The sequence below is a fragment of the Bufo gargarizans genome, chromosome 11, assembly GCF_014858855.1.
Source record: "Bufo gargarizans isolate SCDJY-AF-19 chromosome 11, ASM1485885v1, whole genome shotgun sequence".
Taxonomy (NCBI): Eukaryota; Metazoa; Chordata; class Amphibia; order Anura; family Bufonidae; genus Bufo; species Bufo gargarizans.
In genome coordinates this window covers 18,602,389-18,623,468 of record NC_058090.1, presented here as the reverse complement: position 1 = coordinate 18,623,468, position 21,080 = coordinate 18,602,389, and the positions used below count along the sequence as shown (strand labels likewise).

Genomic DNA, 21,080 nt, shown 5'->3' with positions numbered 1-21,080 from the left:
AGTCCAAGGGGTCCATAAGGGAAGCAAGGGTGTGAACAAATGGTCTGGGATGGAATTGACTCTGCATAACCTGAGGTCGTGGATTGTACCAAGAAGTGTGAGATCTCGACCCTTTGGTCACAGATTCAGGAATATGGAATGAGAGCAATTGCTCCTGTGGTCTTAGTATCGTAGGTGGCCATATAAAAGGTAGGATAATATTGGTGGAAGTATTTAGGTGTGGACAGGTGAGGAGTGGGCCTCCTGTAGGCATGTGATGTCAGACGTGTGCTTCATGAAATCAAAAAAAGGTTTTCCACATTTACACAAGGGGAATTAAAGCCCCCCCACGTTATGTGAAAGTGTGCAACACATAACAGTCGCTGGTGTAAGAAATAGTGCAGTAAAAACCTATAATACCGCCCTCCTCCTCTTCCAGTCTATACTGGTGCCATTGTGGACAAGGGAACCAAACCACAGAAATAGTAATACCTGCTGATTCGCAAAGGGACTGTGACAAGAGGAATTCCTTTGTCCAATTCAAAAGACACTCATTAAAGGGTTAGGCAGCCAACCGGCAGGAGGCGGTGCGTAGGAATCAGAATGAGCGGCAGCTTCAGAGCAAGGTGGGTAATTGTAGTCCTCGTCTCGCCGCCCAGTGCAACATCAAGAAACAAGAGTCAGGAGAGGGATCAGTGATTTCAATCAGGTGGAAGTTGCTGGGTTCTTAGTCTGCAGGACCATGTTCCCTTCGAACGGGCGCTCTTGGCGGTAGCGGTTGTTGGACATCCAGGGGGTCCCAGCTTCCCCTCCGGTGTGCGGACAGTGTATGAGTGGCAGTTAAGCATTCTATATGGGCTTGTAAAGCTAAGGTCACCCAGAGGTGCCCAAAGTTAGTGACTGCATGGGGCTCACCGGACACGTCTGCTGAGGTGAACAGCCTGTAACACTAAGTTTAATAGAAATCTGCAGAACCGTTCATTAACAATAAGAATATTTTCTGTAAAACTGAAGAGCGCCTGTAATGCTACTGCCATAACTGCTGCTTCTCAGCCTGTAGGTGGTCACCGGCTGCCCCTCGGACTCCATGGAGTCGCACTATTTCTTGTGACAGAGGGTAACACTGTGCCCCCTTCAGTCTCACCAGTCTGTAGAGCACTTTCCTGAGCACCCTGTAATGTATTCTCCGGCAGGTTGGCAAAGGCTTTAGGCAGTAGATGAGTCATGATGATAATAAAGCCTATCCGATCCCCCATGATGGTAGAAATGCTAATAATGGAGAACGATATTTGGCATTACTTTGTAACATAATAACATAGTACATAAGGCCGAAAAAAGACATTTGTCCATCCAGTTCGGCCTGTCATCCTGCAAGTTGATCCAGAGGCATGCAGACAGCAGTTTGCAGTTCCTACAGTCACCACTTGGAGGCGCCTCTGCATTATTTAAACTGTCTCTCGTCTATGGCGATGGAGTGCAGGGCATTGCAGAGGTGAGCGTTTATTGCTCCATTTACAAAAGTTTCTGGGTATCTGTGACATGATAGTAAACATTGCTGCTGCGTTTTACCTGGGTACTTTCACGTGCACCGTGCGGCATGTGCAGGATCATCCAGGCAATGTTGTGTAACCGAGACAGGGCCAGGAATTTTCTGGGCATGTCTGCATACATATGAGGAGCATGTGCAACGAGCAGATTTTTGCTTTGATCAGGTACTCCCTTATCACAGCATCTGTCTGTAACACTGAGACTCTCTGCCTGACATGTGTGCTGGGGATGCCTCAGCAGTAATGGCAGAGAGCTCGGCAGGGGGTAAAGAAAGAACTGGCCTGTGCCCAAGAAGCTCCGTTCTGTCCTCTTGTCTGTGATCCTAGCAGAGGGAGACGCTTGGGGGTAATAACACACATAGCAGACAGGGTGCCATGCTGTCTGCTGATGATACCTTGAACAAAGCAGCCTGTATATGGCCGCTGCCTCTAGGACAGCTAATTTCCTGCTCTGGTCCGTTCTGTGTCCTGCTGTATGATCCAATGCGCTGTATGGAGGGGGCGCTTCACCTTTTACACTGAGCTGCAGATTTGCACCAGATATTGATGAGATGTGTGATGCTCGATGCGGAGCAGTTGTACGCTTGGCTGGATGTTTGCTGGACAGATGTTTACTGTCCGTTCTAATGGCCCGGTCTCCCCTTACAGGATCGGCAACTGAAGAAAGTGGAGGACGTCATGCAAAACCTGAAAGAGAAGCTGAATTCTGTCGAGACCGAGCAAGAAACAATCCTGAGTGCCATAGAGACTGAAATCAACTCTGCCTGTCAGACCTTGTCCAGAAACTCCATGGAGAAATTTAAAGTAAACCCTTGTCATTAGCACTTGTTCTCTCTGCTCAGTTCAGGATGCCACCTGGTACCAGACCCTCGCTTTAAAGGTTTGGCGTCCAGTCTACAGTACATAAAGCTTCATCCCTATATAGTGAACAGTTCTGCAACTTTCATTTTTCAGTTCTTCTTCATTTTCAAGATCTCTGCATGCTGTCAGTAAATGGAATAATTGTTCTGATCTAAATCCGTCTGGTTACCTGTCGCAGGTGTGCGGTTCTTTAGTGGGACAGTCTGGCTGTTATAAAGTTTTCCATTAAACCTATATCATCTCACTCAGCCATAGACCTGTAGTTTTCATCCTAATAGCGACATGAGTCGATACGAGTCGGTTGGCCGTCCCTACACTGTGGCTAGAAGATAACTTGTTACAGCCAAACTACCCCTTTAAGGTAGATGCGTCAAAGTGCTGAAATGAGCAGCGCAGGTCTGTAAGCAGGACTAGGGCAACCTTTGGATACATTCACTGACCGCAAGCAGATTTTCAAAGGGTGATGTCAAAATAATACAAAGTCTGTGTAAAAAGTTTCAGAACTTTTCATAGTATAGTGATTAACTATAAAGCCTTTCATATTATCTGCACTGAGGGCCCCTGCCGCTGTGTAACATTTCCTCCGTCCGACCATATTCTGCACTAACCGTCTTCCCAGCCTCCCCAGAAACATGATTGCTGAGATCAGATGAGCAAATCTATTCACTTCATTATCCAGGTGCCTTCACCTGTGGGGGGCCGCCATGTGCAGTAGCTGCTTCCGAATCAGAATTTTAGCTTCAGCAGCGGTGCAGGGAGGAGATTGACAGGGCTGGACATCCCGCCCGACTCTGCCAATCATACAGAAGGTGGGCGCTTCTTCACCTGTGCGAGTGCCCCTCTGGCGAATGAGAAAAAATGATTCGTCAGATCAGTTTGCTCATCTGAGTCATGCAGGTTTATTGCCATTGGCAGGAGGGTAAGCGGCTGCCAGGTGCCTTGGGTGATGGCCAGGGAAGAGTTCATCTGGCATGCCCAACCTCTCAGCTACTCCTATTAGGAGGGTGAGGGTCGCCTATCGATTCTGTGATTTAGGGCCAGCATCTAATTGAGCAGCGTGTGGCTGAAGAGAACAGGACTCGCTACTGACGGGTCATCGCCTCCTGCATCATGTTCTGTCCGTATTTCCAACCTGTAACAATGACACGAACTGGACTGGATTATAATGGAGGGTTGTATGGACAGACAGTGGTCAGACATCTGCAGGATCTGCACCACTGCCGTCACCATAGCCTGATGTATCCTCAGCCACCAGATTCCCGCAGTGACCGCGCGGGGAAAGATTTATTTGTGCAGTAATAGAATTGTCCTGTGTGTAATAGGTTATGTCCGCCTGTAATATAAGAAATGTGAGGGGATGAATTATTGGGGAGAGACTGTGTGATCCTAGCACTCCTCACCCACTAAAGCTGTGTCCTCTATTCCAGGCGATGTCCAGCGCTGCCCACCTGATGGGTGACCCCCACTACTGGCTAGCAGAGACCAAGGTAAGGCTTTGTGGCTTCTGTCTGCAGTGCGTTCACCACCTGTGCTCCCTGAATAATAGACCAGAATAGAAATGTGTGCATGCTGGCAGCACGAGCTGCCCTGGAATGTCTCCTCGGTTTAATAAAGTCTCTCTGGGCCTCTGGATATGATGGGGAAATGTCCCTGCTCGGAGCCGCATCTGCCTGGAGCCAGCAGCTGTGCACAGGGTCGGCCACACAGACTGCAGCAGCTGGACAGGATCACACAATCTCTGCTCTGCCCTCCTCCTCCATCCCGGCTCTCGCTGCTTCCTAGGATTTATCAGGGTGGACTTGCCATTATTGTTCTTTACACAGAACGTACACTCTTATGTAGTACTGTGCACACGCCTAATCTCCGGCAAGATTCCCACTGCGCTGAGCCCCCCTGTACTGATGACTGCCAACCGTCCACATAATACACAGACATCAGCGCCCGGACATCAGACCCCTCCTAATACACAGACATCAGCGCCTGGACCTCTGCCCGGACCTCTGCCCCCTCCTAATACAGACATCAGCGCCCGGACCTCTGCCCGAACATCAGACCCCTCCTAATACACAGACATCAGCGCCTGGACCTCTGCCCGGACATCAGACCCCTTCTAATACACAGACATCAGCGCCCGGACATCAGACCCCCTCCTAATACACAGACGTCAGCGCCCGGACCTGTGCCCCCTCCTAATACACAGACGTCAGCGCCCGGACCTGTGCCCCCTCCTAATACACAGACGTCAGCGCCCGGACCTGTGCCCCCTCCTAATACACAGACGTCAGCGCCCGGACCTGTGCCCCCTCCTAATACACAGACGTCAGCGCCCGGACCTGTGCCCCCTCCTAATACACAGACGTCAGCGCCTGGACCTGTGCCCCCTCCTAATACACGGGCATAAGTACAGTGGTCTATCCCCTTCTAGAATAGAGGTACTGAGGACATGTTGTGACCTCCCATGACCTCAAGGTGCATGCACCAATTCCCCCAGTTTCTAATATGCAGACACGGTACTGTATGAAGGAGTACTGTGCTCTTGGCAGTCTCTGTGGCCTCTGTGCCTGAATATTAGAAATAATTGTGCTACATGGGGCCAAGTGGCCATTGCCAGGAATGCAGATGTGTCTGTGCTATGCAGGGCCAGGGACACCTGCAGGAAAATATCCCCTTCCCCATTACTAATGCTGGAACGTGGTCACCTGGCAGCCGCAGCTCCGTGCACTGTTCTCACGAGTCCTTCCAGACATCAGGATTTTGCAGGGAGAAGGGAAAATAGAATAATTTGTGCAGCAGACGCTCCATGCGGCTGCCAGTAATGTGCTGAGTTTCACCGCTGTATTGTGTCTGGCAGGGTGGTACTTAGTCATGGAAAATGATGCGGCTGACCTGTCAGAGGGGCAAACCACAGGAGTGTGCGGACCAGTCCGTCTGGGCTCAGGGCAGCGGGCAGAGAATGACCAGAGATGTGAGATGACTATAGCGCTGATGGTGCTGGAGTGCAGTGTGTTAGTAGTAATACATATATAAAGTCATGTGTGGACGACTGCAAGTGTAGGACACAAAAGATCCACAATTCCATCAACATGAATAATGCTGTCCACCTTTTTACTGGCATTACCATAAGAGGCCCCTCTAATCGCCATTTACACCTTTTATGTACTGTATGTGTACTATATATAGGATGTATATACACTGTGTACATACATTACTTATCCTGTACTGATCCTGAGGTACATCCTGTATTATACTCCAGAGCTGCACTCACTATTCTGCTGGTGCAGTCACTGTGTACACACATTACTTATCCTGTACTGATCCTGAGTTACATCCTGTATTATACTCCAGAGCTGCACTCACTATTCTGCTGGCGCAGTCACTGTGTACATACATTACTTATCCTGTACTGATCCTGAGGTACATCCTGTATTATACTCCAGAGCTGCACTCACTATTCTGCTGGTGCAGTCACTGTGTACATACATTACTTATCCTGTACTGATCCTGAGGTACATCCTGTATTATACTCCAGAGCTGCACTCACTATTCTGCTGGTGCAATCACTGTGTACATACATTACTTACCCTGTACTGATCCTGAGTTACATCCTGTATTATACTCCAGAGCTGCGCTCACTATTCTGCTGGTGCAGTCACTGTGTACATACATTACTTATCCTGTACTGATCCTGAGGTACATCCTGTATTATACTCCAGAGCTGCACTCACTATTCTGCTGGAGGAGTCACTGTGTACATACATTACTTATCCTGTACTGATCCTGAGTTACATCCTGTATTATACTCCAGAGCTGCACTCACTATTCTGCTGGTGGAGTCACTGTGTACATACATTACTTATCCTGTACTGATCCTGAGTTACATCCTGTATTATACTCCAGAGCTGCACTCACTATTCTGCTGGTACAGTCACTGTGTACATACATTTCTTATCCTGTACTGATCCTGAGTTACATCCTGTATATACTCCAGAGCTGCACTCACTATTCTGCTGGTGCAGTCACTGTGTACATACATTACTTATCCTGTACTGATCCTGAGTTACATCCTGTATTATACTCCAGAGCTGCACTCACTATTCTGCTGGTGCAGTCACTGTGTACATACATTTCTTATCCTGTACTGATCCTGAGTTACATCCTGTATTATACTCCAGAGCTGTGGTCGCTAACAAAATGGTGAATGCAGCTCTGGAGTATAATACAGGATGTAACTCAGGATCAGTACAGGATAAGTAATGTATGTACACAGTGACTGCACCAGCAGAATAGTGAGTGCAGCTCTGGAGTATAATACAGGATGTAACTCAGGATCATACAGGATAAGTAATGTATGTACACAGTGACTGCACCAGCAGAATAGTGAGTGCAGCTCTGGAGTATATACAGGATGTAACTCAGGATCAGTACCGGATAAGTAATGTATGTACACAGTGACTGCACCAGCAGAATAGTGAGTGCAGCTCTGGAGTATAATACAGGATGTAACTCAGGATCATACAGGATAAGTAATGTATGTACACAGTGACTGCACCAGCAGAATAGTGAGTGCAGCTCTGGAGTATAATACAGGATGTAACTCAGGATCAGTACAGGATAAGAAATGTATGTACACAGTGACTGCACCAGCAGAATAGTGAGTGCAGCTCTGGAGTATATACAGGATGTAACTCAGGATCAGTACAGGATAAGTAATGTATGTACACAGTGACTGCACCAGCAGAATAGTGAGTGCAGCTCTGGAGTATAATACAGGATGTAACTTTGGATAAGTAATGCAGAACGAGTCTGTATATAATCTATACAATGGTGATTGGAGGTGATCAGGGGCCTTGACTCTCATCATGTGGAGATGTATCGGGATCATTATTCTGGGTCTCATTTTCATTAGACAAAACTCCATTGGCTGTGTGAAGAGATAAAGGACGGAGAAGACCGGGAGGACAAGCTCCGCAGTCAGATGCAGCAGTGTCGAGAGCAGCTGAAGGAACTTAAGCTGAAAAAAGAATCTGAGAAAGAGGAGCAGCGGCGACAGATCAGCAAGCTGGAGCAACAGCTGGAGGAGGCTCACCGGGACAAGAAAGGTAGGGGGCGCTCTGCTGGGGGCTTAGTCTTGGGGTGAGGATCTGTCGTACTTTATACAATGCACATGACTGTCCTGCTCCTAACCCTTTTCTGTGGGTCATGTAAGGTGCTGGCCTGGAAGCTGGCAGTCATCCTGTGTGTCCCCTCATAGTGCTGAGAGGTGACGTCGGACTCCAACCTCCGCATATGGCGTAGTGAGCACAAGAACAACGCTTCATTGCCCTTGTTACATTTGTGATGTGCGGCTTTCAGAAAACCTGTAAATGAATTTTACCCTTATTGCTAAGAGAATGGGGTGGGGTGCGAATGTAATCTCCAGAGCGTGGATAGGCGGCGTTCTTAGTGATGGCACCGCTGATCTCTAGTGAAGGGATAGGCGTCATTCTCAGTGATGTCACCGCTGATCTCTAGTGAAGGGATAGACGGCATTCTCGGTGATGTCACCGCTGATCTCTAGTGAAGGGACAGGCGGCATTCTCGGTGATGTCACCGCTGATCTCTAGTGAATGGACAGGCGGCATTCTCAGTGATGTCACCGCTGATCTCTAGTGAAGGGATGGGTGGCATTCTCGGTGCAGGTGAGGTGGGTTTTGGAAGGCGTTCTTCAGGCCTGTGCTTGGTGCCTCTTGCAGACAATTGTGTCGTCACGTCTGATGCTGCGGCGATCAGTGCGTTGTGATGGTCTCTGTGGGTGATCGGGGGCCGCTGCCGGCAGTAGCTGTAAGACCCGTCCGCTCCAGTAGTTCTAAGGATTATCCGGCCATTGTTTCCTCAGTCTGTTGAAAAAGCCTACTGGCCAAATAAAGGAAAGCTGAAAAGATAATGGGGCTAATGAAGGAGCGAGAAGCCGATTCTCGGGAGACGGTGACGGAAGCTGCATGGGTTGCCGCTCTCTCTGCCCTGTGATGGCGTCACCTCCTCGCTTTGTAGGAATTGGGCCTTAGTGGATTATTTCTCACCTCTTTCTTGAGTGACACTTCATTTTTCCCAGTCACAGCACTGTTAATGAGTGGTATCCTGTATAATTACCTTGACTTCTGCCCATCCTGAGCTGCCTGGTTCATGAATGGAATACCACATCTTTGGTCAGCCTGATATAGTATAGATTCATATTCATCCATTCTTCAGAGTTTCAGGAAAGCTGGGTGACAACTGTGTTGTCGCCAACATGCCCCCTTCAGCGAGGGGGTGTCAGATGCCTCTGGAGTCTTTTTCTCCACGTGACGGTCTCAGTTTCGGCAGCTCGGCAGTCGGGGGTCCCCCGCGGTTTGGGAGGTGACCTCACATGTGTTGTGCGCTGCTGCTCGGTGGGGTGTGTGGCGGCTCAATGCTGATCGGGGAGTTTGAGGTCAGCTCTGACGGAGGTGTGGAGCGTCTCACAAAGGCCCCGGCGGCCGGATTCCAGGACACCATGTGACTGCTCCATCTTGTGGATGAAAGCAAGACTCCTCTTATGTCATGGCAGCTGGGAGAGTCCGAGTGATCATGCCCTGAAGAAGTCCCATTGTTTGTCTCTGGCTTCTTTCATAGTGTGGGAAAGTTCCTGGAACTTTTATGATGAGCAAATGAATATGGAGAATTCCAGGATGGCCGTCACACAGTTAGTTCCACAGCCCACACCAGATTCCCTGGTTCCATCTGCGGCCGTCAGCGGGGGACCAAGGGACTGCGAGGACATCTGCCCATCGTAGGTGCAGCGTGACCACCCCTGTATATTCACCATCGCACAGCCCTCTCATCATGATCTCTGTAGATATGTGAACAGTACAGAGCCGTTGGCTTCTGTCTCTGCTGAGGTCATATGGCTGGACCAGCTGAGCGATATCCGTAGAGCAGTACGGTCCGCATCTCGCCAGCTGCAAATGGCTGACAACAGGGAGACTATTGGGGCACTGAATAACATGCAGTAAAACGTCTCCAGATGTCCCTGCCGCGCTATAGTATCGCCCTCTGATATGTCCCTAGACGTCAGCTTTATCAGATCTCTGAATGACCAGCGACTTGTAAGATGTCTTCCATTTAAGTGCTGCTTATCATGTGGACAGGTTTGTCTGCAAACATCAGAGATGGTGGGATCTGTCAACAGCAGTCTCGCGTGCACAGCCTGCCCCTGAATTACCAGTATATGCTCTGCCTTCTTTATTCGGTGCCTCTCTGACTGCGTCGTATTCCTACAGATCTGAACAATGCCGGCTCCATTCCCAGCACTGCGTGGACTCTGGTTTGTGAAATTCCAAAGAGGATTTGTTCCTCCAGTCATCTGGTCATCCACCACGGCCGCCGTCACCTGACGGTTGTTTCCCAGGAGAGGCCTGCGGGTCTGTGTGTAATTCACTGCTTTGATCTTGTCCCCTCTATAGGACACCGCAGCGGCCCGGCCGTGTACGCTCACGTGCTTTACTGTCCCCTGCACCTGAGGTGCGAGCCGTGTCTAAACTTCCACACCTCACTCATTTGCTTTTCATGCCATCAAACTGTTAACCCAACAGGATGAGGTTTGCGGCTCCAGAATTTTAAGAGGCGCGAGGTTCTGTGGGTATATAGAATCCAATGATTTGAAATCTTGCCCTGGGGCGTTCTGAAATCTGTTCATGACAAACTACAATTTGCCGTCTCTCCGTTTCCCAGCTGGTTACATTGGAAATTCTTAAACTCATTAACAATGTGCGTTCTCGGGCTTTCTCCCTCGCTGCACCCTCCTGTTCTGTTTTCCACTGCAATAATGAGGAGTTTTTGGACACAGCTGCTGGGGTGTGCAGAGTTTTGGAAGGGCACGGCCTGGAAGACCTCAATGCCAGGGCATGTCTGTCTTGCATTAAACACTATAAGTACATCTGATCCCTGTAATCTTGTAGGGCTGTTTAGCTGAACCCATTGAGTGCCTAGAGGGGCCCGCTGCACGCTGCTGGAGCTGATCGCCGAGTTTCTGGTGAGGAAGAGGTTAACGGCGTTCTGGAGAGGGCTGTGGTTTCTGAAATGACTCAGTGAACCAAATCCACCAGCAGTGTCCCATGTATGAAAGCTGGGGACGGGACGTGCTCGGAGTTTGTAAACTTGGGGGAGTCCTGGAGCGTCTGACCTGATGTTCCCTATGTGTCCTCCTGTGATCTCTGCCGCTGCGTCCCTGCATTGTGCGTGTGGGGAGGTGACAGAAGGGTTAATCTAGCTGCTCAGTCTATCCACTCAGACATGGCTTCTTATACAGCGATGCTGCGCCCATCCGAATAGTGGCCGGGGCACAGCACCCGATCCTATATGAGGGCTCTCTGTGTAGACGTCCCCACATGTGCAGTTTATCTCCAGTGGAGGAGCGCCCCCTGTGGACACACCAGTATGGCAGCTGTAACCGCCTGAGGTCAGAGGGACGTTCTTAGGGACATAGACGGGTAAAACCCAAACATGAAAATCTTGAATATCATTTGCAGAAACAAGATTGGGAGTGAATTGGATTATTGGTCAGTTTAAGCAGTGACTCGGACCTCTGGCACTGAACTGCGTCGGGCTGTAGTGGTGGCTATAAGCGATGTCACTAAATTCTCCCGTGGTCTCTGCAGCAGTGGCTTCTCCCCTCGCTGTCGGCCACGGCCAGCTCCTCTGGCTTCTCTGTTAGTGACCTGTTTCTGATCTCTCTTTTTCCCTGTAGTTTCTTGGACTTCATTTACTTAACACTGTTTTTATTGAAAAGCAAGAAGAACTAGAACAGATTGTCAACAGCAAGTCTGGCGCCAGTGCAGCCCGGCGTAACCCCCGCTCATATCTGCTCCATTCATTACCGGAATAGGCCAAAAGGCAACAATAAGAGAGAAAACACAGGACGCCGTGCACACTAGAAGATTCACCCTAAGACTTGGAGGGAAAGGGTGACAATCAGTGTAATCAGTGACACTCCACTGTCGGGGGTTGTGTTCGACACTCGGATGACGGCCAGGAAGACCAGATTCGCGGGGAGGCAGCCCTAGTTTGGTTCTCCCACCCCGCTAGTTCTTCCATTCTACAAATCTGCCGCACTCTGTCCACGTGCCGAAGGTGGGAAGGTCCAGGCTCCTCCACTAAACTGCATTAAGAGTTCAGCTGCTGCAAGGAGGTGGGTGAGCAAATCCTTAGCGCCTGGGAACCCTCCATTAGGAAGCCAAAGGAAGAGATCATCAGGAATCAGTTGAAGATTCGTAAAACACACTTTATTAATGGCAGAATTGATTATTTGCCAACAAAGTAGTGTTTTACGGCAATCCCACCAAATGTGCTTCTAGGAAGCCGCGCTCTCCACACCGCCAGCGCTGGTCTGACCCCAGCAAGCCCATCTCAGTCGGGGCGTTCTTTCTAAGAGGTTTATAGAATTCTCCTGTAAGCAAACGCAGCTGGAAAAACCGAATGCACTTTATAATACACGGTCAATACCTTCTCTGGGAGGAGAGATCCAGTTCTTTTTCCCATGCCAAAAGGTATATAGGTTTAGCCTCGGAGTGATCCCGTAGAAGGTTCTCACGCAGTTTTGAGATCATTTTCTTGGGGAAAGAAGGCAGAGAGAGGAACTTCTCCACCCAGTTTGGGTCCCTACGCTTTTCAGAAAGTCTGGGTTTCCCTTGTTTCTTGGATTTCAATGTTCGCCCTTCACAGAATCTCCACCTTGTCCGCGGCTACAACAAAAATGTCGGGGACGCCGAACCCCGAAGTGATGCTGAAAGACGCTGGTGTGGAGGGTATTCTTCACATGAATGTGCATCACATCTGGAGAGTGGGGGGTCTTTAACCCCTGTAGTATGGCAACTCAGACAGGGAACTGGGTACACTGGGCACCACAAAGAGATTTACTTGATTACCCTTTGTCCCAGTTGTGGAGACGTTTAAAGTACTTGTTATTTTTAATCTCTGCTTGCTTTCAGAGAATAGGAGCGTTCATTGTTGACATGACTGAGCTGCCGATGCTTGCTTAACATGAGACAAGTCTGATATTTGATAAGTGCGTTATGTGAAGTTCAGCTCTGAAGCGCGACCCAATGTTTTCATCCCACGCTTTTCATATCAGAATTTAAGCAAAGAGAAATTCTGCTCCTGAGGTCATAATCTCCACTTTGCTTTACACCCCTTTAGGTTTTGGGGGATATAACCCGCTGGAGCCGTCGCATGCCCTGCAGCTGGTTGGCAGAGCTATGTGAGCTGATGGTGAATGACTATGCCAGTCTGGCGCACTGTGGGCACGAAGAGTTAATGCTGTAAAGTTGTGCTTAGGTGGCGGGTATGTTGTAATTAACATGTTGGCAGATATATATGGAGCTGGTGTCAGTGATTTATGGATCCGGTATTCCTGTTCCTCAAGGTCTGTCTTTATGTGGCGTATATCACAGGATGGGGGTGAGGTGTGCGCCGGCTCAGGGAGGATGCACAATCTGCACTACCTGTCACTTTTGATATGTGAGGATCATTTTCTGCATTTCTTCTGCACGGCCAGGCGTTCCGATCGCAGTATAGATAATGCAATAAGGGGCCCAGTGGTTTGTGAACAATAAAGCACAGAGGACACCTCGGCTAATCAATCACCTGCACTTTATGGCTGAGGGAATCTTGGCCGGGAATGAGGTAGGAGAATTTCGGTGTATCTGCTCGCACTGTAACAAACCGCCCTTCAGGTGAAATGGATGTGTGCTCTCATCATGGTGGCTGCTCTCTGCAGATTACGGGGCAGCGGATTTCGCTGAGGGTCTATTCCTTGGTCGTGCTTAGCGCAGCCCCCGGATAAATGCTGTAGTGTCGGGAGCCTCACAAAGCTGGGCGTTCAAGATGTTGTAACCGGCAGCATCAAATCTAACATGATGTGAAGGTCAAGGAAAGACAGCACTGCTAAAGTCTGGGGGGTGACTTGTGGTTTGGAGGTGACTGGCTCTGCGTGTGGCTGAAAACGCATCTGCTGCTCTTTACACATGTAAATCTGAAGCTGGTCCCGAGAGCTTAGTCTGCAGATACCGCCATCAAGACTGAGTGCTGCGCTGTGCCTCGTACTCCCAGGGCTGAGGGTCAGGCCCGGGGTAAATGACTGCTGTAGACCTGACCACATGGGTCTCCCATATTCCAGCAGCAGTACATCACTAGCTATCGCCTCCTGCCTATAATCCCTGGGGCCCTTTTTTTGCTTAGCTCTTTGACATACGTTGTTCTGTTATGTCATGGAAAACGTTGCATATATGTCTCTCAGCAATTATCGTCACCCTGAGTTGGTTCCATGAGGGCTTACATGAGGTTCGGGTGCAGATAGTGAGGACCCCACCCCCCATCATGTAGAGCCCTGTCCACATTGTATTGGGGGAATATAACTGCAGGGCACAAGTCTTCTGCACCTGGTTTTACTCGGCATCGGTCAGCCCGGACAGGCACATTCGCCGTGCAGCGGATTCCAGCCTCATCTCATAAGTTCTTGGACCAGCTTAGAGCAAGTCACAAACTTACATTTATTTTATTGGGATTTTATGTGATAGACCAACACAAAGTACAAGTCTGTGAAGAAAATGATACATGGTTTTTCACAATGCTTAATAAAATCTATAAAATGTGAGGTGCATTTGTATTCAGCCCCCGTACTGATACCCTTAAATAAAATCCAGAGTGACCAATTGCCTCCAGAAGTCACCTCATTAGTACAGAGAGTCCACCTGTGTGTAATGTCTTAGTATAACTCCAGCTCTTCTGTGAAGGCCTCAGAGGTTTGTTAGAGAACATTTGTGATCAAACAGCATCATGAAAACCACAGAACACAACAGACAGGTCAGGGAGAAAGATGTGGAGAAGTGTAAAGTAGGGTTAGGTTATAAAAATAAATAAATAAATAAGCTCTGAACATCATGGAGCACTGTTCAATCCATCATCCGGAAATGGAAGGACTATGGCATAACTGCAAACCTGCCAAGACCTGGCCGTCCACCTAAACTGACAGCCCAGGAGAGGAGAGCAGTAATTAGAGAAGCGGCCAAGAGGCTCATGGAGGAGCTGCAGAGATCCACAGCTCAGGTGGGAGAATCTGTCCACAGGACAACTATTAGTCGTGGAGTTATGGAAGAGAGGCAAGAAGAGAGCCATGTCTGAAAGCAGCCATAAGAAGTCCTGTCTGCAGTTTGCCGCCAGCCATGTAGAGGACACAGCAAACATGTGGAAAGAGGTGCTCTGGTCAGAGGAGACCAAGGAGGAACTTTATGGCCTAAATGCAGAACGCTATGTGTGGTAGAAAACTAACCCTGCACATCCCCCTGAACAGACCGTCCTCACCGTCAGACATGGCGGTGGCAGCATCATGCTGGGGGAGGCTTTTCTTCAGCAAGGACAAGGAAGCTGGTGAGAGGTGATGGAAAGATGGATGGAGGGCAATCCTGGAGGAAAACCTGAGAGAGGACTACGACCCTCAACATCCAGCCAGAGCTACAATGTGTTAGAACGGCCCAGTCACCGTCCAGACATAAACCCCATTGAGAATCTGGGGCAAGAAAACTGCTGCTCAGACGCTCTCCATCCAACCTGACTGAGCGCGAGCTCTTTAGCAAAGAAGAATGGGCAAACATGTCCTACAAGGTATTGACTCAGGGGCCGAAAATAAATGCAGTTTCTTATTCATTAAAAATGTCCTCTTCTTCGGACGTCAGAGAGACTTGTGCTTTGTGTCGGTCGATCACATAAAATCCCAATCAAATACATTAACGTTTGTGGATGCAACAGGAAAAAATGTGGAACATTTCAAGGGGTGTGAAAACTTTTCCAAGGCCCTGTAAATCTGACGCGCCAGGTGCACAGCTCAGCGTTATTACATAACTCTCCGGACAAGTGCATCTGCCTGGACCACCCAGCGCGATTCAAGGCGATCGGTCTGCGATTCGGGGAACACCCTGTAAATGAGGCACGGCCCCGATATCGCTGCAGTGTAGATGTAAAGTCCACTCATTTATTGCCCTCCCTCGTCTTGCTTTAGGTGTTCATTCCCTTTCACACTTCTCACTCTCGGCGTCTGATCGGCGTAATCACCCGTCATTATTGGTGTCCGGTTTTATGCTTTTCACGATCTTGTATTTTCCTAAGTTGCCTCACGTCTCGCTGCCGCCCCCTGCAGGTTCGGTGCATACAGTGCGCTCTCCATTGTTCAGGATGGTATTGTTATTCTCATTCTATACACATCTCTCTTCTCGTGGATCCTCAACTGTGAGAGTTGTATCATGGTTGGCATGGTGAACAGCCGCTTCATAGATGCAGCTCCAGATGTGACTAGAGTCCAAGTCAGAGCGAGAACATAAAAACATTGCAGAGTTCCTGATGGTGTTGGCGATAGGCGCTCAGCACATGTGTGTAAACCCATCTTCATACATGTGCCAGTTCTGCAGGGGGCAGACGTGTAACGCCAAGAAGCAGCCCCACACACAAGGCAGGATCGGGACCCAGAGTCAAAGATCAGGCCTTGTGTTTGCTCACTGGGCTGATAATCCCCTTTCTGATGAGTCAGTCGCTCTGGCGCAGAACTGTACCAGCCGACATCAAACACTGCAGGTTCCAATTGGGTTACTTGGCGTGGTGTGTGACCGTGCAAGTCATGGAATGTGTCCCGTGGCTCCTGCTACAACTGGCAGCGCCTCTGTGCTCTCGGCACAATCTTATGCATGCTTTTATTATTTCTTTTTATCTCGCCTTCCAAACCATACAAAGCCTTTGATCAAGTCAAATAAGAAAAAAAAATGTTGTGTTTTCTCATCAGTTTCTGCCCGGCTGTGCGGTCATGGGAGCTGAAGGCTTTGGCCACGGCTCCTAAGCTGCTGCCTGTGACCCTTTCTGATGGCGGAGAACGGGGTAATTGAGGAGCAGATGCTCTAGACCCCTTCCCAACATAGGAGAAAACCAGACAAAGCCCCCAGTAAATATCAGCCTGGTCATCTGGAAAGTTGTTCTGTTCGGCTATTATATCATCCACGATGGCCGCTATTGCATCCAGCTTTCCCAGACTTAAATGAGCTGCTGCAAGACCCGCACTTCTGTCCCTCGCACCGCACTGGTCGTCCAGAGATAAAGACCGGACTAAACACCGAAAGATTTCTCCACCCTGTCAGCCCCTGACCCGTGGGTGCTGGCTGAGAATGTACTGCTCTTAAAGGGGACCTGTCACAATAAGCATGGTGTCTGAGCTGTAGGCAGCAGGAGGAGCTGAGCAGAGTATATATAAAGATAACCCATCACCGTGTAATCTGCAGGCAGCGTGTTATAGAGCAGGAGGAGCTGAGCAGATTATATATACAGAGAACCTGTCACCATGTAATCTGCAGGCAGCGTGTTATAGAGCAGGAGGAGCTGAGCAGATTATATATACAGAGAACCTGTCACCGTGTAATCTGCAGGCAGCGTGTTATAGAGCAGGAGGAGCTGAGCAGATTATATATACAGAGAACCTGTCACCGTGTAATCTGCAGGCAGCGTGTTATAGAGCAGGAGGAGCTGAGCAGATTATATATACAGAGAACCTGTCACCATGTAATCTGCAGGCAGCGTGTTATAGAGCAGGAGGAGCTGAGCACATTATATATACAGAGAACCTGTCACCGTGTAATCTGCAGGCAGCGTGTTATAGAGCAGGAGGAGCTGAGCAGGTTATATATACAGAGAACCTGTCACCATGTAATCTGCAGGCAGCGTGTTATAGAGCAGGAGGAGCTGAGCAGATTATATATACAGAGAACCTGTCACCATGTAATCTGCAGGCAGCGTGTTATAGAGCAGGAGGAGCTGAGCAGATTATATATACAGAGATCCTGTCACCGTGTAATCTGCAGGCAGCGTGTTATAGAGCAGGAGGAGCTGAGCAGATTATATATACAGAGAACCTGTCACCGTGTAATCTGCAGGCAGCGTGTTATAGAGCAGGAGGAGCTGAGCAGATTATATATACAGAGAACCTGTCACCGTGTAATCTGCAGGCAGCGTGTTATAGAGCAGGAGGAGCTGAGCAGATTATATATACAGAGAACCTGTCACCATGTAATCTGCAGGCAGCGTGTTATAGAGCAGGAGGAGCTGAGCAGATTATATATACAGAGAACCTGTCACTGTGTAATCTGCAGGCAGTGTGTTATAGAGCAGGAGGAGCTGAGCAGATTATATATACAGAGAACCTGTCACCATGTAATCTGCAGGCAGTGTGTTATAGAGCAGGAGGAGCTGAGCAGATTATACACAGTCATACAGAGATAGCTGTCAATCACTGATAGGACCGCCTCCTGGACTTTAGAGCCCAGAATGAGCAGGAATTTAAATAAATCAAATATAATTTATGCTGAATCTTTTCACAAATAATCAGATATAAATCTGCTCAGCTCCTCCTGCTCTATAACACGCTGCCTGCAGATTACATGGTGACAGGTTCTCTGTATATATAATCTGCTCCGCTCCTCCTGCTCTATAACACACTGCCTGCAGATTACACGGTGACAGGCTCTCTGTATATATAATCTGCTCAGCTCCTCCTGCTCTATAACACACTGCCTGCAGATTACACAGTGACAGGTGCTCTGTATATATAATCTGCTCAGCTCCTCCTGCTCTATAACACGCTGCCTGCAGATTACACGGTGACAGGTTCTCTGTATATATAATCTGCTCAGCTCCTCCTGCTCTATAACTCGCTGCCTGCAGATTACATGGTGACGGGTTCTTTATATATAATCTGCTCAGCTCCTCCTGCTCTAGAACGCGCTGCCTGCAGATTATTTTGGATTTTCATGGTGACGGGTTCCCTTTCTAGACTGGTTACTAGGCCGGACACCCCTTGCATCCAGACTGTCAGATAGGACTCGTCCTGTGACACGGGCCCCGATCTGATAGAAAGCATCTTGAAGTGATGAGCGCTATGGCAGGATCCACGCCTCCGCTCTATATGACTGCTCTGAGCCTCATGGCCATATACTGGTGTACAGGATCCTGGGCCAAGGAGATGATGGGGGTGCATGGCCGTGATGTGTGTCCGGGCCCTGAGCTCGGCCTCTGCCGTCTCACAGGGTTATCTCTCGGCTGTCAGTTCGCTGCTCTCGCCGCTCCTCGTATTCAGCCAGTGATTTGGCCGTCACTGATGTTGACTCTGTAAACAAGCAGATCAGGAGCCGGTAATCCCAGGAAATGGCATTACCGGCGGCACCAATTCTACAAATGTCAGAGACCTCTGGATCCGCAGCCGCCCTGTGGACCTTGGTTAGGGACGTGACACGTGCAAGGACAAATGTGTGCGACCAGCAGTCCCCGGGGTGGGAGAGGAAAGCGGAGCGCCCATTACCAGGGGACCGTCTGCTCCACAATTCTGTCCCCGAGCTGGATGAAGGAGCACTGACGGCCTCCTAAAGGCGTACATGCAGTATACACCACGAACGACTGGTTACACCTCCAGGATCCCATCTAATGGGGGAATACATGGAAAATGCACAGGAGCAGCCACAGGACATAGATGGTTGGGGACCGCACACAATGATCTCAGGAGCTTCATGTGGTCCCCGGCCGCAGGAGTAGCAGCTATCTGCCTATAGATGGCACTAGAGAGACCGCTTTCTTTTTCTGGATGTGTGCCAGTTTCCCCCAGGAAGCATCGCCGGTGAGACTCCAGCCCGATCTCTGCAGAGAACCAGAACCTTATACGTTTCTGTGAGATCAGCCATCGGGTTTCAGATGCAAACAATTCATTGCTCTTTCTGTCTGTTCCTTGTCTAATGAAAATGGGTTATGCCAAGTGGAGAAATCCTTTAATTCTTTGTGTGCCTAGTTTATGACTGTGAGAGCAGCTGCCTGGTAATGATCACGCCAGACCAGTGCCATAGGAGTAGGATAGAGAGCCCCTTTTAATGTTTTCTGATACACTGGCACACTGCAGCCCCATCCCGTACATCACCCGCCCCCCGTGTGTCGCTGAGCTGTGATCGGTCTGAGGACAGGCGGTGAAATCCCAGATAAACTGCACAGTGAACCAGCGCTGACTGGGGCTGTCCTCCACCTCTCCATGTACCTGTGGGCAGAGGACAGGTCCTGGGTGTTGGGGCCGTCCTGCACCTCTCCCATGGACCTGTGAGCAGAGGACAGGTCCTGGGTGTTGGGGCCGTCCTCCACCTCTCCCATGTACCTGGTCCTGGGTGTTGGGGCCGTCCTGCACCTCTCCCATGTACCTGGTCCTGGGTGTTGGGGCCGTCCTGCACCTCTCCCATGTACCTGGTCCTGGGTGTTGGGGCAGTCCTGCACCTCTCCCATGTACCTGGTCCTGGGTGTTGGGGCAGTCCTGCACCTCTCCCATGTACCTGGTCCTGGGTGTTGGGGCCGTCCTCCACCTCTCCCATGTACCTGGTCCTGGGTGTTGGGGCCGTCCTGCACCTCTCCCATGTACCTGGTCCTGGGTGTTGGGGCAGTCCTGCACCTCTCCCATGTACCTGGTCCTGGGTGTTGGGGCCGTCCTCCACCTCTCCCATGTACCTGGTCCTGGGTGTTGGGGCCGTCCTCCACCTCTCCCATGTACCTGGTCCTGGGTGTTGGGGCCGTCCTCCACCTCTCCCATGTACCTGGTCCTGGGTGTTGGGCTGTCCTGCACCTCTCCCATGGACCTGGTCCTGGGTGTTGGGCCGTCCTGCACCTCTCCCATGGACCTGTGGGAGACAACATAGGCTTTGGGCGTCTACATAACGATAGAACTATTGGCTGATCTCCTATGATATTGAAATATAATTGATTTACAGCCACTATTGAACCGATGCTGCGTCTGTAAATCCCTGTCTACAGATTTCAGCCATTGTTCTTTTGTTGTTTGTACATGCGTGCGGTCCGCATGAGGGATCGGGGTCCGTCAGTTCATGTCTTGGATTTTATTGCAATTTTTATATGTATTTATGTATGGATAGGATTGCTGAATAAAATGTGAGTAAATAGAGGTGAGGCGGCCAGACTATTATCAGGTTACCGTCTACCAGGGAGTAGTTATTATTGTGGCTGCGACGTCGTCCGTCGGGTTCTGTAATCTTAGTATAAACTCTGAGGACAGACGGACTGATGCGGAGGTTTGTGCTTCTGCCGGACTGGAAACAATAAACCAACTCCTCAGCTGTGAAAAGTATTAGTTAGGATTTTCAGGAGGGTTGGAGAGCGGGAAGTTATCGTCTTCATTATACATTGCTTTGGCTTCACTTACAGGAGACGGACAGCGAACAAAACCAAGTGAATGTCGCAGATCCCCAGCGATCTGTCAGGTCCGGAGTATAGCCATTCAAGATGGAATGCTGGAAAACAAGCCTGGACGGTCATTGAGGGGTTAACAGCGGTGACAGCAGTCCATACACAGATGACTGCCGCTAATCTGTATACGGTCCGTACAGGTGGCTGCGGCGGATCTGTATACGGTCCATACAGGTGGCTGCGGCGGATCTGTATACGGTCCGTGCAGGTGGCTGCGGCGGATCTGTATACGGTCCGTGCAGGTGGCTGCGGCGGATCTGTATACGGTCCGTGCAGGTGGCTGCGGCGGATCTGTATACGGTCCGTGCAGGTGGCTGCGGCGGTTCTGTACACTCTGATATACAGATTGTCTCCGTAGCAAGATGGTGGTCCCTTATTTAC

General features: G+C 49.7%; 1 protein-coding gene across 2 annotated transcripts in view; it reads left to right on the top strand.

Annotated features, from left to right (window-relative positions):
* The window catches only part of CEP128 (centrosomal protein 128), a 112,505-nt gene that overhangs the window by 36,204 nt on the left and 55,221 nt on the right, over positions 1 to 21,080 (top strand). For both annotated transcript variants that reach the window (XM_044271616.1, XM_044271615.1), the window contains exons 17-19: positions 2,175 to 2,330; positions 3,815 to 3,874; positions 7,294 to 7,486. In XM_044271616.1, the coding sequence (XP_044127551.1) occupies positions 2,175 to 2,330; positions 3,815 to 3,874; positions 7,294 to 7,486 (409 nt within the window). The remainder of the gene's footprint in view (positions 1 to 2,174; positions 2,331 to 3,814; positions 3,875 to 7,293; positions 7,487 to 21,080) is intronic.